A 21,841-nucleotide genomic window follows, 5' to 3' on the forward strand; every position below is an offset into this window, starting at 1 on the left:
AAATGTACTAAAATTTTCAGCGATAATTATTTTTAACACGCTTTTTGACTGTAACAAAGTAGAATGTCTTCGAATAAGAAAGACAAATTTTAGAAATTTTTATTTTTTAAATTACCGAGCATTTGACAACAATTTTTATCAAATTCTGCAATTTTCGTAATTTTAACATAATTGCAATTAAATTTTTAGGAGATATTATTTTGAAACGCATTTTAGCTGTCCAAGAAACAAATGTTTGAGAATTAGAAAGACAAATTTCAGAAATTTAATTTCTGAGACCATATAAAATTTAACAACGATTTTTATCAAACTCTTGTAATTTTAATGCAAATGCAACAACATTTTCAAGACATGTTGTTTTTAACATGTTTTTTAACTGCGCTAAGGTAAATATTTTTAAATAAGAAAGACAAATTTTAAAAAAATTATTTTCCGAGACCACGTTAACTTTTACATTTTATTTATCCAATTCCGCCATTTTCTTAATTTTAACGCAATTGCGATAAAATTTGAGAAATAATTATTTTTGACAAGCTTTTTAACTGTGTCAAATTATAATGTTTTCGAACTAAAAAAACAAATTTTAGAAATTTTATTTTCTGAGACCACCTTAAATTTAACAACAATTTTTTATCAAATTGCAATTTAATTTTCAGGGATTAATACTTTTGAGACACTTTTTAAGTGTGCCAAAATAGAATGTTTTCGAACAAGAAAAACAAATTTTAGAAATTGTTATTTTTAAAACCACACAAAATTTTACAACAATGTTTATTAAATTCGGTAATTTTCGTAATTTTAACGCAAAAGTAATGAAATTTTTACTGAATATTACTTTAGAAATGCGTTATAACTGTGCCAAATTATAATGTTTTCGAACTAAAAAAACAAATTTTAGAAATTTTTATTTTTAAAACCACAAAAATTTTACATCAATGTTTATCAAATTCGGTAATTTTCGTAATTTTAACGCAAAAACAATGAAATTTTTACTGAATATTACTTTAGAAACGTTTGATAACTGTGCCAAATTATAATGTTTTCGATCTAAAAAAACAAATTTTAGAAATTTTATTTTCTGAGACCACCTTAAATTTAACAACAATTTTTATCAAATTGCAATTTAATTTTCAAGGGTTAATACTTTTGAGACACTTTTTAACTGTGCCAAAATAGAATGTTTTCGAACAAGAAAAACAAATTTTAGAAATTGTTATTTTTAAAACCACACAAAATTTTACAACAATGTTTATTAAATTTGGTAATTTTCGTAATTTTAACGCAAAAGCAATGAAATTTTTACTGAATATTACTTTAGAAATGCGTTATAACTGTGCCAAATTATAATGTTTTCGAACTAAAAAAACAAATTTTAGAAATTTTTATTTTTAAAACCACAAAAATTTTACATCAATGTTTATCAAATTCGGTAATTTTCGTAATTTTAACGCAAAAACAATGAAATTTTTACTGAATATTACTTTAGAAACGCTTTATAACTGTGCCAAATTGTAATGTTTTCGAACTAAAAAAACAAATTTTAGAAATTTTATTTTCTGAGACCACCTTAAATTTAACAACAATTTTTATTAAATTGCAATTTAATTTTTAGGGGTTAATACTTTTGAGACACTTTTTAAGTATGCCAAAATAGAATGATTTCGAACAAGAAAAACAAATTTTAAAAATTGTTATTTTTAAAACCACACAAAATTTTACAACAATGTTTATTAAATTCGGTAATTTTCGTAATTTTAACGCAAAAGTAATGAAATTTTTACTGAATATTACTTTAGAAATGCTTTATAACTGTGCCAAATTATGTTTTCGAACTAAAAAAACAAATTTTAGAAATTTTTATTTTTAAAACCACAAAAATTTTACATCAATGTTTATCAAATTCGGTAATTTTCGTAATTTTAACGCAAAAACAATGAAATTTTTACTGAATATTACTTTAGAAACGCTTTATAACTGTGCCAAATTATAATGTTTTCGAACTAAAAAAACAAATTTTAGAAATTTTATTTTCTGAGACCACCTTAAATTTAACAACAATTTTTATCAAATTGCAATTTAATTTTCAAGGGTTAATACTTTTGAGACACTTTTTAACTGTGCCAAAATAGAATGTTTTCGAACAAGAAAAACAAATTTTAGAAATTGTTATTTTTAAAACCACACAAAATTTTACAACAATGTTTATTAAATTTGGTAATTTTCGTAATTTTAACGCAAAAGCAATGAAATTTTTACTGAATATTACTTTAGAAATGCGTTATAACTGTGCCAAATTATAATGTTTTCGAACTAAAAAAACAAATTTTAGAAATTTTTATTTTTAAAACCACACAAATTTTACATCAATGTTTATCAAATTCGGTAATTTTCGTAATTTTAACGCAAAAGCAATGAAATTTTTACTGAATATTACTTTAGAAACGTTTGATAACTGTGCCAAATTATAATGTTTTCGATCTAAAAAAACAAATTTTAGAAATTTTATTTTCTGAGACCACCTTAAATTTAACAACAATTTTTATCAAATTGCAATTTAATTTTCAGGGATTAATACTTTTGAGACACTTTTTAACTGTGCCAAAATAGAATGTTTTCGAACAAGAAAAACAAATTTTAGAAAATTTTATTTTTAAAACCACACAAAATTTTACAGCAATGTTTATCAAATTCGGTAATTTTCGTAATTTCAACGCAACAGCAATGAAATTTTTACTGAATATTACTTTAGAAAAGCTTTATAACTGTGTCAAATTAGAATGTTTTAGAACAAAAAAAACAAATTTTAAAAATTTTAATTTTAGAAACCACCCAAAATTTTACATCTATTTTTATTAATTTCTGTAATTCACGTATTTTTAATTTAAATGCAATTAAATTTTCAGAGAAATTTATTTTTGACACGCTTTTAAACTATGCCACAGTAGAAGGCTTTAAACCACCCCAAAATTTCACCACAATTTCTATTAAATTATGTAGTTTTCGTAATTTTTACGCAAAACCAATGAAATTTTTAGGTGTTATTATTTTTGACTCGCTTATTAGCTCTGCCAATTACTTTGAAATTTTGATTACTAAGACGATCCATAAATTGACGTTTTCTTTTAAATTACATGAGTCTTGTAATTTTAACGACAGATAATTGTTTTGCAATCGCCACTTTGTCAAATTATATATTAATAAAAGGACAGTTTAGAGAAAATTTGTTTATCAGGAGGTAGAGGCACTGAACGATCGAAACGAAGAAATTCATAATATTCCTATTTTCCATTATTTTTGAAGAGAAAATGGTGAAAGAAAAAGCAAAAAATGTATCACAAAGAGAAGTATTGTGAAATCCGAAAAGCCGCGAATTTCTCGCCACTTTCCTGCCATTTCGCAGTCCCATATATTTTTAGCCTCTCCTCTCTCGCGTTGTTAGTAAACACCCGAAATGAAAGTGTAATGAAATCGATGTATTTTAAGTGGATAATGATTGTTTAAAAACGATGACACTCGTCTCCGCCCGTGATGGAGCTTTCCCAAACACCCACGACTCTATCACTGGCCAAAAGCCAACTCCTGATTTATTCAGCAGCTCGTCGCGGCTTCCTTGAGAAAGACTCGCTACAAAACACCTATGCTCCAAGTGAATTACGACTGTGGATGTCATTTGGCCATGTCCGCGGCTTGCGAAATGTTTGTATATCATTTTGATGTCGGTTTGAAGATTGCGCCGCTATGTTCGGAGAGTTATAATTGGGTTTGCATCCAACTAAACACGGAGTGGGTGGCTGCGGGCCAAAGCGATGGTTTATTGCCCAGGAATATGGTAGTTAGTCCAGAATTGAGACGTCTTCATTTTTTCGTAATAAAATTCGGTTTATCAGTCTCTCAAGTTGTTGAACCCACGGGATAAAACTATAAAGCACGCAGCGCAAAATTTCGATTATCGTGGAACGACAGATAACATCCTATTGTAAATTTTATTATCAAACTTGTAAACAGATTAATTTTTACATTGTAAAATCGCCGCGTAATTTATGCATCTAACAGGTTGGTTTACGTTAGTGCGGTATTGCGGCATTTATTTTTACATAACTGTCAGACGTGTGAAATATAGTGATTTTCACCAGAATGATGATTTATTGTGGAAAAATTAACAAGAACTTTTAATTTATAGTGTTTTCGCTGAGCTTCATTTATAAAGATAGAGGAAGAAATATTTTTGGTTTTGATGGAACACTTAGTCAAGGTCCCGCTTGTTTACGCTTTTGTTTCATTCAATAGATCGGTGATGAATGGCAAATTTGGCCTCGAGAATTTAACCTGTCGAGATGTAGGTCTTGGGACACTTGCGACGCAAATTTCGCAAAACGTGCCGATTCCCAATTCAAAACAGCGATTTTACTTTCATGGATGTTGGGGCCTTGGGGACTTTGAGAGAAGAGTTGAGTGAAAATTTGCATAGAAAACAAGGTCAAACCTTTGCAAAATAACTCAAATGTCTTGACATCAGTCGTGTTACCTTTAATTTATGAGCCGTGGCTATTATGATAAATAATGTCTTGTTATTTCTATTGTGCGTTGGGTAAAAGGCTTGCACGTAGGTAATGGTACTTTCGACGAATTTTCAATTTGTCACGCTTTAAAATGGCCCCAAGTGCGTGTAATTTATTCCGGGAAATTTTGAAACAAAGCGTTTTTACTTTCGTGTAATCGATATCGAGTTTTTTGATAAATCTGGAACATAGAGTAGGTGTGACTGTGCATGTTCGCGAAATAAACATTTTTCCTCGCGAGAGAAAATGCTAATGTCACGACTAATTATTGTAATTTCTGTTTAGGTTCCTTCCACTATTTTAATTAGTGCCTACTTACCGGTTATAATTACAAACCATTAACTATTAGCATAATTAAACCATTTGTGTCGACACCTTCTATTGTGTGCTCGAACATATTGCCCATGGAAAAACTCGATTATACAGGGTGAAATTGCCGGTAACAAGGTTTCTGATTGTTACAAATCAGTTTTAAATAACTCGAAACAACATATTCACTTAGACCCATAAATCACACTTCCAACACAAGAATTACGTTTTCAATCCATCTTAAACAGACCATGTCAATTCATTTATTTCTCTTGTGGTAATCTTGATTAAGCAGGAATTCTGCTCAAAATGTTAGATTTTTACAACACAAGCGGCATTGTTGCTTAGAACTTAAGTGGAACGTATTTAAACAAGACGAGGTTTGTTCGCGTTGCATTCATGGACCGACTGTCACTTTTAGCTTTCTCGGTAAAGTAACAACATCTGACAGATTCCCCATGTTTCCTTCTCTAGGATAGCTCCAGACGCTGTCGCGACTGATTCGTTGCTTTCGGCTCAAATATCTGACGCTGATTGGCATGGGGGGTTTTCATGTGACGGGTCTAAAATGACGAGATTATGGACACTTAAAAACACTAATTTTTTGATGGGACTTAAAAACTATCGTCATCAGCTCGAGATATGTCTCGTCTGGTTGGAATTAATGAAGGAGGAATGGTGACAAGTGTTGAAGAAAGGCCTGGGGGCACTTCAGGCTCAAGAAATTATTGAAGCGTAAAAAGGTTGTAGATTGTATATACAGGTGTCCGAGAACTCGCGCACCAGGGAGAAAGGGCTTATGGAGGCAACAATTCTGAACCAAAATTTTGAAACCATAATTTTTTAACTCAAAAAATAACCGAGATAAGACAAAAAAACTGTGGCCAATCCCGAAGCCGAACAGAATTTGAAAATTGGTAACTATGGACACATACTATCATCCATTGGTCAGTTAAGCATTAGACTCTCGTTGCCTAGGAAATTGCCTAGGAAGCTTTTGAGATTGGTTGTTAACTTTTTATCAGTTCTCGAATACTATTAAACTTAGTCAATTTTTGTTTTCAAATTTACCATCTGTATTGCTGTCGGCACGCTCCCTTGCTCTCTGGGGCGCGAGTTCTGGGACATCCTGTATATTTAGAATTTGCATGCGTAATTACAAAAATTTTCAAGTTTGTTTCTAAATTCTGTGATTCTCGTATTTTTTGCGCAGTTCTTATAATTTTTCAATTGCTATTATTTTAAACTCCTTCGATAACTAGGTAGGATAAATGAAAAAAATTTAGAACTAAAAACAAAAATTACTAGGACGAAACAAAATTTTACGTTTCCAATTAAATTGTGCAATTCTCATTTTCACAATGAAATTTTCAGAGATTACTTTCTTTGACCCGCTTTTAAATTGTGCTAAATTGGATGATTTTATAACAAGAAGTTCCAATTTTAGAAATTCTGATTTCGACCGAAAATTTTGATATTAAATTTTCTAACTCGTATTTTTAATGCAAATGCAAAAAAAATTCAGGTGGTACTATTTTATAATTATATTTGACATGTGCCAAAGTAGAATGTTTTTTAATAAGAAAGACGTATTTTAGAAATTCTATTTTTAAAACCACCCAAAACTTGACAACAATTTTTTAAAATTTCTGTATTCTCGTGTTTTGAATGCAAATGCAATGATATTTTTAGCGGATATTATCTTTGACACGTATTTTAACTGTGCAAAAGTAGAAAAATTTAAGGTGTTACTATTTTTGATCCGATTCGTGTTAGAGCGAGGAATACAAATTTTTAGAAATTTTTATTTCTAGGATAACAGAAAATTTTACAACAATTGGTATTAAACTCTGTAACTCTCGTATTTTTAATACAAATGCAATAAAATTTTCAGGGATTACTACTTTTGACTTGCTTTTTAACTATTCCCAAGTAAATTTTTTTTAGAGTACCTAAGCAAGACCAATTTTACAAATTTTGGCCAGTTTCATAATTATCGCTTAAAGGCGACTTTAACTAAAGGTCGGTTAAGTATTGTTACAATAATTTGTTTCTATGGCAAACACTTACTTTAAATTTTAACGGAACTTTAGAATGATTATGAAATTGGTTCTCAAACTACTCAAAATTTTATAACAATCGACATTATATTCTGTATCTCTCGTATGTTTAATGCAAATGGAATGAAATTTTCAGGGATTAGTACTATTTTTAACACGATTTTTAACTGTTCTAAAGTGGAATGTTTTAGTACAAGACCTAAAATTATTCAAAAATTTTACAACAATTGACTTTTAATTCTGTAACTATCGTATTTTTATTTATTTTTAGTGCAAATTCATTGAAATTTTCGGGAGTTATTAACTTAAACACGATTTTTAACTGTGCCAATGTAAAAGACTTTAGAACGAGAAAGACACATTTTAAAAATTTAAATTTCTAAGAAGACCTAAAATTTTACAATAATTTGATTTAAATTTTGTAGCTCTCGAATTTTTAATGGAAATTCAATTCAATTTTCAGGGGTTGCTATTTTTCACGGACTTTTTAACTGTTCCAAAGTAGAATGTTTTAGAAAAAGAAAGACAAATTTTGAGACTTAAAACAACTCAAAAATTTAGAAAAATTGATATTAAATTCTGTGACTTTCATATTTTTAATGCAAACTTAATGACATTTTCAAGAAGTTTTTTTTATTCAACTCTTAAGTGTGTTAAGAAGGCTTTAAAACGAGTTACACCAATTTTTAAAAGTTTTATTTCTCTCCTAAAATTTTACAGCAATAATTATATTGAACTCTGTAACTCTCGTATTTTTAATGCAAACGCAATAACATTTTTAAAGATTTGACGTGGTTTCAAATTAGAATTTTTTGAAACAAGCAAAACAAAGTTTACAATGTTTGAGGTGAAAGACCACTCAAAACTTTACAATAATTGATGTTAAATTATGTAACCCTCGTATTTTTAATGCAAATTTAATAAAATTTAAAGAAAATTATTCCAAAGTTTTAGCACGAGCAAAACAATCTTGCAGATTTTGAAACCTAAGACTACTCAAAATTTTCCCGATTGACATTAAATTCTGTACCTCTCGTATTTTCAACGCAAATCCAATAAAATTTTTAGAATTTGGAGTATTATTTATAATCCCGTTCATAAGGGCCTCAAAGTAAAAGGCTCTCAAACAAGGAATACAAATTTTAGTAATAATATTACCTGGATGAGCGAAGCTTTAACAACAATTCATATTAAATTTTGTAACTTTTGTATTTTTAACGCAAATGCAATGAATTTTTCAGAGGTAATTATTTTTGATTTGGTTATTAAGTATGCCAAGGTAGATTTGAGAACTAGAGAATAAAATTGTAGAAATTTTGTTTTCTAAGATTACCCAAAATTTTACAACTGACATTAATTTCTACAACTCTCGTATTTTCAATGCAAATGCAATTAAATTTTTAGAGGTTACTTCTTATAATATATTTTTAACTGTTTCAGTAAAATGTTTTTGAACGATTAAGACGAATGTTACAAATTTTTAGATTTAAAACAACACAAAATCATGCAAGAATTGTCATTACATTCTGCAACTCTCGTATTTTTAATACAAATGCAATAAAAAAATTTAAGATTACTAATGTTGATTTGCTTATTGACTGCGCCAAATTTGAACATTTTAGAAAGAAAAGGAAAGATTTTACATTTTCTATTAACTTCTCTAGGTATAATTCTCAAATTTCTAATATAAGAATAATTTAAGAATCGGAGTCAAACGATTTAAAATTTTATTCTGATTTCAAACAGACTTATTATGTTTGTGATAGTTGTATCGATATCAGGATTAGCGTGTTGAAATTAACAAAAGTCCCCGATAACACAAACGTAAATACATTACACCGTATATCACCTAGAACTTTAGCACCTAGATGAAAGCAATATCAAGCGTAATTTTTATTGATTAAAACACAATTGCATTTTTATTAGAATAATTATTTTTACGGTCTACTAAAATTAAAATGGATTACTCCGATTAATCAGTCTGCGATAATTAAAAAGTGATTATAAAAACAATAGTACGACACTGAGACTATCAATTTTAAAGCACGCACGCAAATTTCCATTTGAATATTACCTACACTTATAAAGATAATAGGTTTATTGACAACACAGTAGTCAATGTTTAAAAAATAATTTCGTGGCATTTCGTGTCCTTGATTTTTGTCGGTGGTAGAAAAATTGGCAAAATGTTTAATACGGCTAATAGCAAGGAAACAATTTGGCACATGTTAAGTATGTCAACATGTGATTTAGCGGCAATAAATAACCTTTTTGCCGTCGGAAATAAGTCGATTGCTATTACCGCGATCTAATTAAACAGCGAAATAAATCCTGAGCACTTTGATTTACGATTTTCAAATATTCAAAATTATCAAAGCTTTTAACGATTCACCCTCCGACGCGATCATCGCTTCGAAGCTTGGGGGAAAGGGAGGACACATCAGAGAGGAAATAGACAGACAGTTATAAATGGATAGAAAAATTATCAGAGCATTTCTTATTCGATCCAAACACTATACAAACATTGCATTAACCCATACCATCCTCAAAAATGGAATTCTTTTTTAAATTGCCATTTGCCATTCACCCCACGCCTCACACGTGCTGGAGAGGAAAAAAACAGGACCGGACCGTGGTAAATTTCAAAAGTGACGATTCAATTGTATTCCGCTACGCCCACGTTTTTGATATAAAGTCGTCTGTCATTCACTTGTCACAAGAATGATGACCTCGCGGAGGATTATAATATTGAGGTCAAAATATAAACATGCCCAGTCGGTGCATTTACTATTTTCTGACGAAGATCGAAATTTACATAACACCATAATGGCTTTTTTTCGGCTTTACATCACCGCTCTTATCGTGCTGACAAATATTAATGGCTTTTATGGGTTTGTAATTAGATAAGTACGAGCTGTTTATTCAATTTTGAATAATTTTATAAACATTCGCCGTTTCCGATCCAATTGTGGCCAAGATTTTATTTGTTTATTAAGTGATTGCTGATATCTTCGGTAATAATTTTAGAACTGTTTGGTAATGATGCTAATAATAAAAATGCTGTCATTTGGTGGAGTCAACAGTCAAAATTTTCACTTTCTCTTGCACATGCACCTCGTTGCACATATCATCGCCTAACTTCCTGCATAAAATCACACGACATTAAAAACCTTTTAACAAGTCATTAGCGCAAAACAGAATAATAACTTAAGAAATCCTTATGCGTTGAAATCGCGAAAAATTTCCGGCTTGTACATCTGAAGGCATTGTTTTGTTTCCTCTGAATTTGATTAATTACTCCCGGTAGACATCACAAAGACCTATCCTTAAAATATTCGAAGCGAGGATATTTGCCACCAGATTTTAATGTTATTATTTAATTTCGTCTTCAATCGAACCAAACAATACCTAAACCGGCTGCACCAAATAATAAATCATCTATTTATGAAATCTTTAGTAATAGTTTTTGTATTGAATAAAAAGCTTGATACAATGCATCTTTTGCTAAGTATGGTCTCGTTAGAACCTTATAGTTCGTATTTCCCGCTGCTTTTATACCGCTTTGTTTCAACTGTTCCAAGCCACGAGTGATTGATGATTTATTTTGTGTTGGCGGCCCGGTAGGTCTGCGTCTATCGCCCGATGGACATTTTTGAGACGGGAGAAGAGAGCACTGTGGAAAAGGGGAAACTTTCGAGTTCCAAACCGCCCGACTCTTCCCTACTCGTCAATTAATGGTATTCAAAGGAAATTCGGCCAGTTCTTAATACACAGGTGATGTATGGCCGATATTGTATCCTTGTTTGTCAAGTTGTTTAACAATTCCTCGAGATAATTAATAAGAGTCGAACGAACATGTGCCGACAAAGGTCGGCGCAATAAAAAGACACTTTTTGCGCATCCCTCCAAATATTCAAATTATCTCGCGCTACCAGGTAATTTTTGAAGGGCGATTTCTCTTGGAGATTCCCAGCAGATGGAAAAATTATTACTACTCTGAATATTTGAATGGTCGGATCAATTAAGGAAAAGATTTATTACCCCTAAAATAAGTCATTAACCTTGCCTTTTAGTCACGCGATTAAACTTGATTATTGTCAAATTAACAATATTTATAAACACTTTTTTCCCGGTCTATTGAATTTCTATTCTACACTGCTTGCACTAATAGTTCGTAATCGTTCCACTAAGTGATATGGGACAGGTGTTCGGTTCTTAGAATGGCATAGATCACGCGATATGCTATTCTAAAACAATTCGATTAGACGTGGGGTGTCTGGTGTATTTCATTAGTCTTATCGATTCAGATGTTTGCTAGATTTTGGCTGCAATCAGAGCCATTTATCATTTTACTTGAAGGCTAGCTCCCAATTATAATTTTTCCCCAGTTTCAAATTGGAGAAAAACGTTTTATGCTAATCAATATAAACATAAAAATTTTATAAGGAGAGGTCTAAATATAGCGGACATTAATATTAAAAAGCACAATTTGTCAACCAATATTTCAACAAAGTTTATTCTTGGGCTCACGTTTCTGAGTTTAAAGCCCGCGTTCGACAATTAGCAAGTTAAGTGGTTCTCAATTCTATTTATAGATGATTTCAACTAATAATAAAAATATAGTATATTATGAAACGCGTTTCATAATGAACATTTTGCCGCACGCACGTTTTTAGGACACGACGAGCGCAGCGAGGAGTGTCATAAAGTAGTAAGTGCGGCAAAATGTATTATGAACAAGTATCATACGCTATTTTTTCTGTTTCGCCTTATTTTAAACGAAAAAACTTGATTTCGAAATCTAGGGAATTTTAGGGTAGTTGGCATTTGCAAAATGTTCGGGAAAAAATTCGAAGTAGCCAAATTCAATTTCAATCAGTTTGACAGGTGTGACGTTTTGAGGTTACCGGAGCCCAAGGGAGCCAAGAGAGCGAAGATGTTGATCATGATCATGATGGTTCTCTTGCAACCAAAGAGTTTTTCTCAGATGAATTATTAAGCCAAGTACAACAAGAAAAAATAGTGTATTGATTGATTTATCAAGGTTATTCAAAACCAAAATCTAAATTGTCAACGTTGACGGAAGGTTGACGGTTTGTCTGCTGCAAACCTAAGAAAAATATAAGTTCCTGGAAATATTGGCACGGGATTGGTTCATTACGATACTGAAATACGCTCAAACGCGTATCGAAACATCTTCATTATGAACGCGAAATAGAAAAAAGAATTTGTGGATACTAAAAACCGGAAAACTGAATAAAAAAATTGGTTAGTGATCTCACTCTCATCCAAACTTCCTGATTTTTTGTGGTTAAATGGAGCCATGCGTGCGTAAATTTTTATCTTGAAAATCGTTAATAAAGTAAATTAGCACTTATGAATTAATTACGATTAATAACGCAGTGGTGTCTAAAATTTTATTTCGCACGATGCAAATTGGCGCTAACGAAAGAATCTTTCTGTCAGTCCAAACAATATTTTTGTCAATCCCCCCGAATTTAATTGAATTTAATTCCAGCCTCCATCGTCCGAAAATCCCAAATCCATCAATCACCTATAAACTTTATCAACTTTTGTCGAACTAAATGAAAACCTTTTCAAAACCAAGTGACGCCCCATTTTAGCTAACACCCTGTATTTATCGAGGCTATTCGTTTGATTGATAGAGTTGTCGGATTAACCTCCTGTTTCTGTGCGTGTGGGTCTCAGTAGTCGCTGCCAATGAACAGTGTATGTGATTGGTGCAATAATTTGTTTCCGATTGATGGATGAAACATAATTTTAATTAGAAGCGATAAACGAAAAATTACGGTCACCCCATGCAAGTATTTCTTAACAAGGTGGAGATTAATTTCATACAAAGAATATTTCTGTTGTGGTAGTGCGTTTTAATTACAGTCTTCGACGAGATACGATCGATAGTGGTAGAGAATGCAGATTAAAATTGACCATAGTGTACCGCACACCTACGTCAACTTGTGCAGCAATAAATTGTTTTATATAAATCGCCGTAACGTAAATGTACCGCACCTAATTTACAGCAGACTTTCATGTGAGAAGCCGAACAAATATGTAAGTGTTGAAGTATGTTTGCATACTTTGGAAAATTTATTATATTTTTTCCGCAAAGCTCCGTTTACGCAACGCTTTGAAAATCTACTGGACATTTCGTCCAGTTAAGTATTTATGACCGGAATCAATATCACATTTAACGATATTATAATAGGCGGTTATGTGGAAACTCGTGGAAATTGTCTCACTTTTTTGACACTGCAATCATTACTTATTAAAGACACACATTGCTATCAATATTTTAAGAGAATAACGCTTGAATTTCCATTTTTAACTACGCACGGCATGACAACCATCTGTTGTTGGAGTTGCTCCCCTTGCGACATTTACAACCCCAACGGTGAGCACTGGATAATCATTTATGAATTTTCGAGTTGTTATGTGGCTTTCGGGGATTAATGACACTTTAATATAATTAATTAGTGCCAACGAGTGATGATCGAAAATTATAGAGACTGGAAGAGTGACACGCTCGGATTTAGGGGAAGCGATAAATCTTGATCTTGTCCAGATAAAAATTTGGCATGTGTACCGACCAAGGACCACGACGTTCGACCGAAATTTAATTTGAGAAGTCTTGTTTTCTATTCCTCATGTGGTGTGAAAATCAGCGTAAATTGCAAGAATCATGATGAGTGGAAAAAATAGGTTATCTTATCTTTTTGACTTTGTTTAATGTCAGCAACCTTCAAAAAAATCTTCCGTTTCGAGAGTTATGAAACACGTTCGTGACGGTGCTAAAATGGTCGAAGGAAGCCTTGGAATTTGAATAAATTGCAGAGTGGGCTCTGGGTGAATGTCAAATTTTGGGGGAAAATACGGTTGTATTAAAAATTAAACTGTTAGACTGAGCTTGCTTTAAAGAAACGTGTCTAATGCATCAACGAAAGCACATACTTTGGCTGAGTCAGTCTAACTATATCTAATATGACGATGAAAGCTCAGCCTTACGCATCAAAAGTAACAAAGCCCAGCTATCGGCTGAGCTTACATCTGGTTTGACGACGAAAGCTCAACTTCAACTAAGTTTGCGTTTAAAATATTAATTTACACTACGTCTAGATGACGACGAAAGCTCAGCCAAATGTATCTAATGTAAAAACAAAAGCACACCCTTCGGCTTCAAATTTCAAATACTCAGTCAAACTACAACTAGCACGACGACAAAAGCTCAGCCTTCGGCTGAGATTGTTTTAAAAAACTCATCTAGTGTCACAACGAAAGCACAGCTTTAGGCTGAGCTTGCGTTTAAAATACATCTATCTATTTAGTAGCTTTTTACCCTAAAATCATCAAAATGGTCCTCGGAAGAAACTAACAGTGCTGCCAACAGATTCAAATTCAATTTTTTTACTTCACATGTTTTAAATCTAAATAGGTATATTTGCACATAAATTTGAGGCGATAAAATATTTGCAACCTGTTCAGCTGATTTCTAGAAAAAAATTTAGTCCTTGCCGGCGATTTCCTGGCTAAAATTTGCCCCGACACGTTTTAAAAGTGGTGCCAAAATTCCCAGTGAAAACTTTAAAACTAACGAAAATAGAGTCTAATCTCACGGGATTAACACTAGAAGAACGTGAAAAAATCCACGAAATTCCGTGAAATTTTGGATTCGGAATGAATCAAAATGAGGTGACATTTTGGAGAAGACCCAAGTGCATGTACTTATTTTCCAAAACTTTTGTTATAAACGCAAAAAGCTGCCATAATACCACCATAATAACGTAATTTTTTCTGGTGTTTAATTCCTCTAATTACCTGCATCTACAAGACAACATCGTAACGTCCAAGTTCAAATTCCTCCAACAATAGATGACACCCACTGATAAGCCGATGAGGGCACTTGCCTCTCTCCACCTGTTTTAATTCCAAGTTAAAAATCGTCGCACGGGAAACAATAAATCTCGAAATTGTCCCAAAGATTTGGCATGAAAAGAGCGGAAACAGTTTTAAAATAGTGGTAATTGTTCCACATTTGAAAATTGAAGGGCATTAAGTTGCATCTGGAACAAAACACATGTTTGGCGGCGAGAGAACGGCGCAATCCCGAAGACTCTCGGGATATTTATGGCCCTGGGGTCACAAGCCATTGCTCCTGCCCGCATTATTACCCAACAGGGTTTATATTCGATTGTGCAGACGCTGGCAAAATATATACACCTGTTGAAGTCACGGTGTTGCTTCACCATCGATATAAAACCATCAAGGAGATAAAAGCCCTTCAGTGGAGAATAGATGTGGGAATTTTTCGGGGATGACTTCTTATTAAACATTGCAAGGAGTTTTAAACATTGTTTCTTTATATTGCGAGCGCTCCGGATGCATGGATTTCATTCTGACGTTTCTGACTAATTGTTTTTTTTTAATTAACGTGCTTTTTATGCCGGTTTGAGAATTAATAAGGTTGCTTGTTATGTTTGCATGTAATTTATAACTACATAAAGTGGAGGTGAGTTACATAGTTCTTATATTTAGGTTCAGAGGAGTGAGCGGAATTTTATGCTTGGCGGAACAAAATCAGCATTTTATTAGAATTATACAGCCGAGTTTGTGCAGTTTCGTTCTTCGGCTAAAAATTCGGTGGAATTAAATTTGACGCCCTTTCTTTCAATTGGTGGTAAATTTAGGCGAATTGGAGCACATCAATAGTTTCCAAAGGCAATAAATCCATTAATTTCAATTTAATCGCGATCGGTTTGGCCTCATTTTACGCAAAATTTCATAAGGAATTCCGTGGTGTGCGAAAATCATTCTACGATCGCTAGATGTGTGAGAAACTTGAAAGTTTAGAAACGTGCAATCTGCTTTGAAACGACTGGAATTGGCTAATTTTGGCTCTATCATTTCGAAGATAGTCCAACAGAATAACTTGGAAAATTTAATTTTAGATTTTAAATTATGAAATTCTAAAATAATTACCTCATTTCTAAAACAAAATTAAATATGACAGCCTTAGCTCTGTAATCTCTCGAAACTATCAACATCGCCTAAGCTAGAAAGTAGTACGCAAAATCCAATTATTTTTCCTGAACATTCTCGATGTTATCTTCGAAGGACAAGTTCCGTCTACATTTTTTGATCCACTTGATTTATAACTATTAGATTCACCCCTCTGTCTTAAGTTAAGTAATTTTTGCTCCAAACACTTGACGTAATAACCAACCAAAACGGTTTTCGGCCTCCCGCTATGCAAAATTAATGCGATCAATTCGTCAATTCTGCCCAAAGCTTCCACGATCATTATAGGTTCGCATGCACACTTCATTTTTTCAAAAATCCATCCACAATCCGAGCTTACATCTTAATTATGGAAGAGTTTGCCGTATGGCAATTTACCCGCCCATTTGTTTACCGACACCAACCAGCGAATTGAGCTGAGATAACCATAATCAATGGAGCATGGAAAAATTTCAATAAGATGAAGTACCTATAAGCTTGATCGAAATTTCTTTGGGATCATTGCGGGTTGTAAATGTGGTGGCGCTTTGTTGAGGACAATTTAAAGCGGGGCTAAAGTCGGTTTAAGAAGTTATGATGTGTGTATTACGGTATGAAATTTACACCCCATTTCAATTTATCATACAATAGATATAGTTTACTTTAGAGAAGATTTATGGGGTTGGGGGGCAAGTTTGAGAAGGGGACCATCGAGGACCGTTGCGTTTAAAATCGAAGACATTCGATTAATTGTCCAGGGAACTGAACAATTTTTTATAAAATCAAATTGATGAATTGGTATTAAAGTCAACCGAATCATATAGATAATTTTAACGAGCAATAATTTAAAAATCAATAAAGATGTAGCAGTTTTGTGGTCTAATCCCAATCAATCAATTTTTTTCTGTTGCTACTACACTTTTAATCTAATTTTCCAATTAAACAGGTTCTAGACCCGAGCGGCTTCACTATTATTTCCCATGCTAATAATTTTGACACACCACAACCATTTTTCAAGTCTACCAATCTAATGCAAATTAACGCCACATTCTATCACCATTTGTCATTGCACATGTAGTACCTTAAGTAAAATGTTTTACGTTATAATTTATCATCTTCTTGTTCCAAAGCAACAAAAAGCGCCTATTACATATTATATTGTTATCTGGTAATTATAGATTGGTGAGTGGTAAACCCTTTTGGTCTTGTTCTTGCGAACCGGTGGAAGGAACAGTGTCAAGTTTTGCAGGGGCGTTGAACATTTTTTATCGTTGAGAGTCGTGCCTGGGGAGTCTGAAGTGTGTTATTATCTCATTCGCGGACCTTCATTGGTAATTGGAAGATGTGTTTACATCTAAATCAGTGAAGCAGCGAAGAGGGCAATTATTGGAAGGCAATGTCGCGGATAAATTAAGAGCAGAAAAAGGGGGAAAACGAGTTTGCAATTGGACTTTTGATTTCGGTGCGCAAAAAAATGAGATTTGGCAGCAGGATGTCTGGATATTTTTTGCGATTATCTCCGTTTTTCGGGTTTATCTGCCCCCGGATATCCACAAGTGGTTCTTAAGAGATTAGTTTTTTATCGAATGAATATCAATATTTAAACCACAGCGGCGTCTGTCGGGAAGTGGCCGCTTACGTATGAGGCCCAAAGGTCGCACCGCTTGATTTATGGCCCAACCCGCCCCCAGCCCTCGTCTCAACGCCACGTTCTTTTGATTTACGTCATATCACTTACTTTGTCCAAGATGCACCCTCTTCATCCACGGATAGATCTGCGGCGGATTACTACTCGATTGTCCGCTCTTGGAATTGTTGTTGTTGGCTCCCGACTTCTCGTTGCTCGAAGTGGAGCTGGTGCTCGACGCCGGCGACGACAGATTTTGCGACGCTGTGGAGGTGGCGGGTTTCCCCGGCGGCGACGTGCTAACTGACAATGGCGATGTTAGCCCCGATTTGGAGGTGACAGTCGCGTTGCTGCTCTGGGCGGCGGGCAAAGGCGGCGTGGATCTCGCGGGCGCGTTAGTGCTGAGATCCTGCGGTGATGCCACCCCCGTGGAGGCGGTAGAATCCGCGTATTTGCAGCTGGCGGCAGGGCCAGGACTGGCGTGGTGGAGGTGTCGTTGGGGTTGCAGTTGGGTGTAGTCGCCCATGGTGGGTTGGAGGCCGTGTCCCGGCGCGGGGGCGGCATACGGGTGCTGCGGGTACTGAGGAGCGACTTGCGGCGGCGAGTAGCACGCCGGAGGATAGGCCGAAGTGGCCGCTGCATTAGGGTTGTAATAGTCGGCACCGGGGGCGGCGGGCTGATCCGCCGGTCGCTGTTGCCCATAGCACTGGGCCAACGAGTTGACGAACTGGTACGAACTCATGCTGGACCATACGTCACTGTCTCTTCACTGATGGGTTATTACACTGCACTTGCTCAGGTACCACTGAATGACATCGCGTTCGGGACAATACCATCCGTATCACGTGGAGGTCTGGTTGATAGTGATGGGCATTCGCGTCGAGACGGTTGCGTAGCGGCGCCACGACTGCCCAACACCACACGTTGATTGGATTTAGTACAGCACGCGGGGCGGAGGACAACAGCAAAACCGAGACAAACCCCATCAACTCTGTGGGAAAAACAGAGATGGACCAAATTGGGGGGGGAACTTCTACACACGGCGTGTTGGGACGCCACTGGCGCACGCGCGGGGAGGAGTTTCGGAGGGGCAAGAGGCGGGACAAGGAGTTTCAAATTGATAATTTGTGAATTGTTTAAGATTTGACGCTCAGCTGAGCAGTGTGTGTTTCCCGTATTCCGGTAGCGGGAACGTAATGAATCATTCGGACTTATTTGTTGGGGAGGTGAGAATGCAGCGTGTTCGGAGAGGTCAAGTGCGAGCTTTGTGGAGGAAACGAATGCACTTTTATGACCACTGAATGCCACCGGTTCCACTTCATTATAATTTAAAAAAAATACGATAAATTATGCTCTGATAACACAGCTTTGCATATCTGCGACGGATTTAATTAAAATGAGCCACTGTACTCATCAACTTATCGAAATTTATTCTTAACGGTACAAATAAAAGCCGCATTTTTTTACTAATTAAAATAATGAAGTAAATGCTACTGCATGTTTGGAATATTAGATGCCAAGTATAGCTAATTATTTATCAAAGGCATGTCGGCAAAAAATACACACCCTTGTCTTAAAACATCTGCTTCGTCTAAATGAAGAGCAAAAGGCAATAAATAGAAAAAAAATATTTTATTCTTCAATGTTACTTTTTGTCTGTCTTCGCTTACTCAGAACATAAATTTTATTGGGTTTGATGAAAACCAACGTGTTGATTTATGCATTATGTGTAAAATTATGATTTTATATAACATATTGCAACCACCTCAAAATACTGTAAAATTATGAGTATACAAATAAATTATGACTGAATTGTGTCAAAAATAAACTTTGGAATGTCTCTCCTTTGCCATGAAAAATTCATAAGTGTTACAACAGTTTTGTAATCTTTAATAACTCGCTATAAATATAATTATGGGTGAAAAAATGGAAATTTTAAAAATAGCAAAAAACGTCCTAGAAGGATGAAATGGAAAATCGGTTTTGCCATCAAACAGTCGATTGTACCATTTGTGATTAATTGGTGTTGGTTCCAAATTTTTCAGTTCAGTGAAATTGAGCAAGTTGCTCCAATTGAAACAAGATTTTTAATTTTGTAACACAATATTTACCTAGGAACATAATTCAAATCAAATTGATATAAATAGTCTTTTAAAAAACCTGTCGGCTTACTTTCGCCCTAGTGTACTATGCAACTTAATAAAAAAGATGAATGAAAGCAATCATTTATCGATTAATAATATTGACGTCGCTCATTACGCCATGACTATCGGAGTTTCCTGTTGTAAATTTTACACGTTTTTATCGCTATTAAGTAGCTAACTAAAACATGAATTATGTCCAGCGCAGCTTCGCCATCGGCTATCTAACATGAATAGCATCGAACACACCATCTGTCGAAGAAAAAAATCTAATTGTGGCAATTTGAAATCATCATTAGGAACTTTGCATTATCATAACAAACAGAAGTGTCTCTCCAACTGTTAACATTCCAAAACTGTTGAACTATTGTACGTTTAATGAATGTCGCTGATGTCCTTAAAAAATCGTAATTTGCCTCTATCCTAGGGTCATGAAAGCTTCTTTTATTAGTGAAATGACAGCCGTGGCTCACATGTGTCATAAGCATACATTTTTGCGCGCATTTAAGTAATGGATACTTAATGAAGGACTTTTTCAATGCAATTTTATATAAAACGAATTACAGTCTGATGAGGGGAAATTTTTATGAAAATTCGAATCGTGGTCTCCTGGATAAAGTCAATTAATCATTAGAGAAACTCTTCGAGCTCTGGTATAAATCAAAATATTTAGAACAAACTCTTTCATCACGTAAACCCTTGATAATTTCACATGCTTAATCATCCGTTTCTTAAAATAAAACACGTATTTTTCAGAAACTTTATGAATTTGCGAATTGGTAACAAATTTCAGTTAGGTGAGATTTGCTGTTGCAACCACCACCATCTGTTATTCACGCAATTACGTGATTCATAATGTTTATAATTTATTCTAATGACAAGAGAAATGCATAACTCAAGCGGCATATTCGTTGCAATTCATGGGTTTGTCGGTAAATCCGGTATTTATATGCCAGGATAAACCACTACTCATTTATTAAGCACTAATTAAAGTTGAAAACGGTTTGTTTAGCAGAATGTCTGCTAATTAGTGCACTATCGTCAGGTAAAGTCCGTGAATAACTGAGGATGGACAATGGAAATGTTTGGGGTTACCTTGAAACTTTGCAGAAAAGTTGCAAACTTTGGCCTTGTTGTGTCTGAAGTTGGAAGAGTTGATAAATCGGTACGGTGGTTTACTTTTGGTTTCTTTAAAAGGAGCGACATTTTCAAAAAAGCTTGCTTTTGCGTCAAATTTGCCCACATCTGGGATTGGGACTTTTCAGTGGCGGCCACCCATGAAGGACATTTTAGAGCAAAAAGATGTTCACGACCTCTGATACTTACGCAAGTGTTGTCAAGTGGCTGAGGACTCAAAGCTCTTTGAGGGGGCGGTCTGTGGTGAAGGTCAAAGCGAAAATATCTCTTTTCACATCTTTTAAATAAATATTTTAGAGAGCGAAGTTTTTCGCATTTACTTTTTTTCTCAAATTTTTAAAGAGTTGCTTCACCGAATTTTGTTGAATTGCTTTTTCTCTTTTTTTTTCTCTCATTCAAAAATTAACTTTTAAACTACTTTCACGATAATTCTAAAATACACTGCTCCGCTAAATTAACTCAAAATCGACTTGACTTACTCATTTTAAAAGTGGCTTTAAAAAATTATTGACGATTCACACCAACTTAGCAAGACCTGCATTCTGCAATCGTTTCAGTTTTATTAATTAATTTAATTTGATTTGATAACACAATTGTGGCAAAAAATTGCTAAAAAAAGTCAGAAATTTAATCGGCTGTATTCATTCCACAAAGAATACTGATTGTTAACAGAATTCGTGGAGGTAAAACACTGTCAAATCAAACTGTAAAACTCGAGAAAAAATTCACGACCATCCTAATTTTTGTTTTTTGCAATTATTTAGGAAAAAATTAATTATTTGGAAAAGTTTTAATTTTAGATTGTCAAAATTGCTTTAATAAACATGTGTATTTAGCAGGTGTGTATTGGATTTTTTTAATAGATACAAAAATAATATTTTTTAGTGAGTGAAACAAAAATGAAATTTTTTAAAGATTTTATATATTTTTTATAAAACATGTATTTTTGGTATGAAATACATTTTGATGCGAAAGTCAAACATGCTCCATTTTATA

General features: G+C 33.9%; 1 protein-coding gene across 2 annotated transcripts in view; it reads right to left on the reverse strand.

The window, feature by feature from the left end:
• LOC148173646 (uncharacterized) overlaps positions 1–18,530 on the reverse strand; it is a 31,656-nt gene extending 13,126 nt beyond the window's left edge. Inside the window, exon 1 of one of the 2 annotated variants that reach the window (XM_088038985.1) lies at positions 17,679–18,530. In XM_088038985.1, coding sequence (XP_087895111.1) covers positions 17,679–18,309 — 631 coding nt within the window. In that variant the 5' untranslated portion in view covers positions 18,310–18,530. The remainder of the gene's footprint in view (positions 1–17,678) is intronic. The other variant, XM_088038986.1, reaches the window with a different exon arrangement.
• Between the last annotated feature and the right edge of the window lie 3,311 nt (positions 18,531–21,841).

This window comes from Gnatocerus cornutus, chromosome 6 (genome assembly GCF_029298725.1).
Source record: "Gnatocerus cornutus isolate USDA-ARS CGAHR chromosome 6, icGnaCorn1.1, whole genome shotgun sequence".
NCBI lineage: Eukaryota > Metazoa > Arthropoda > Insecta > Coleoptera > Tenebrionidae > Gnatocerus > Gnatocerus cornutus.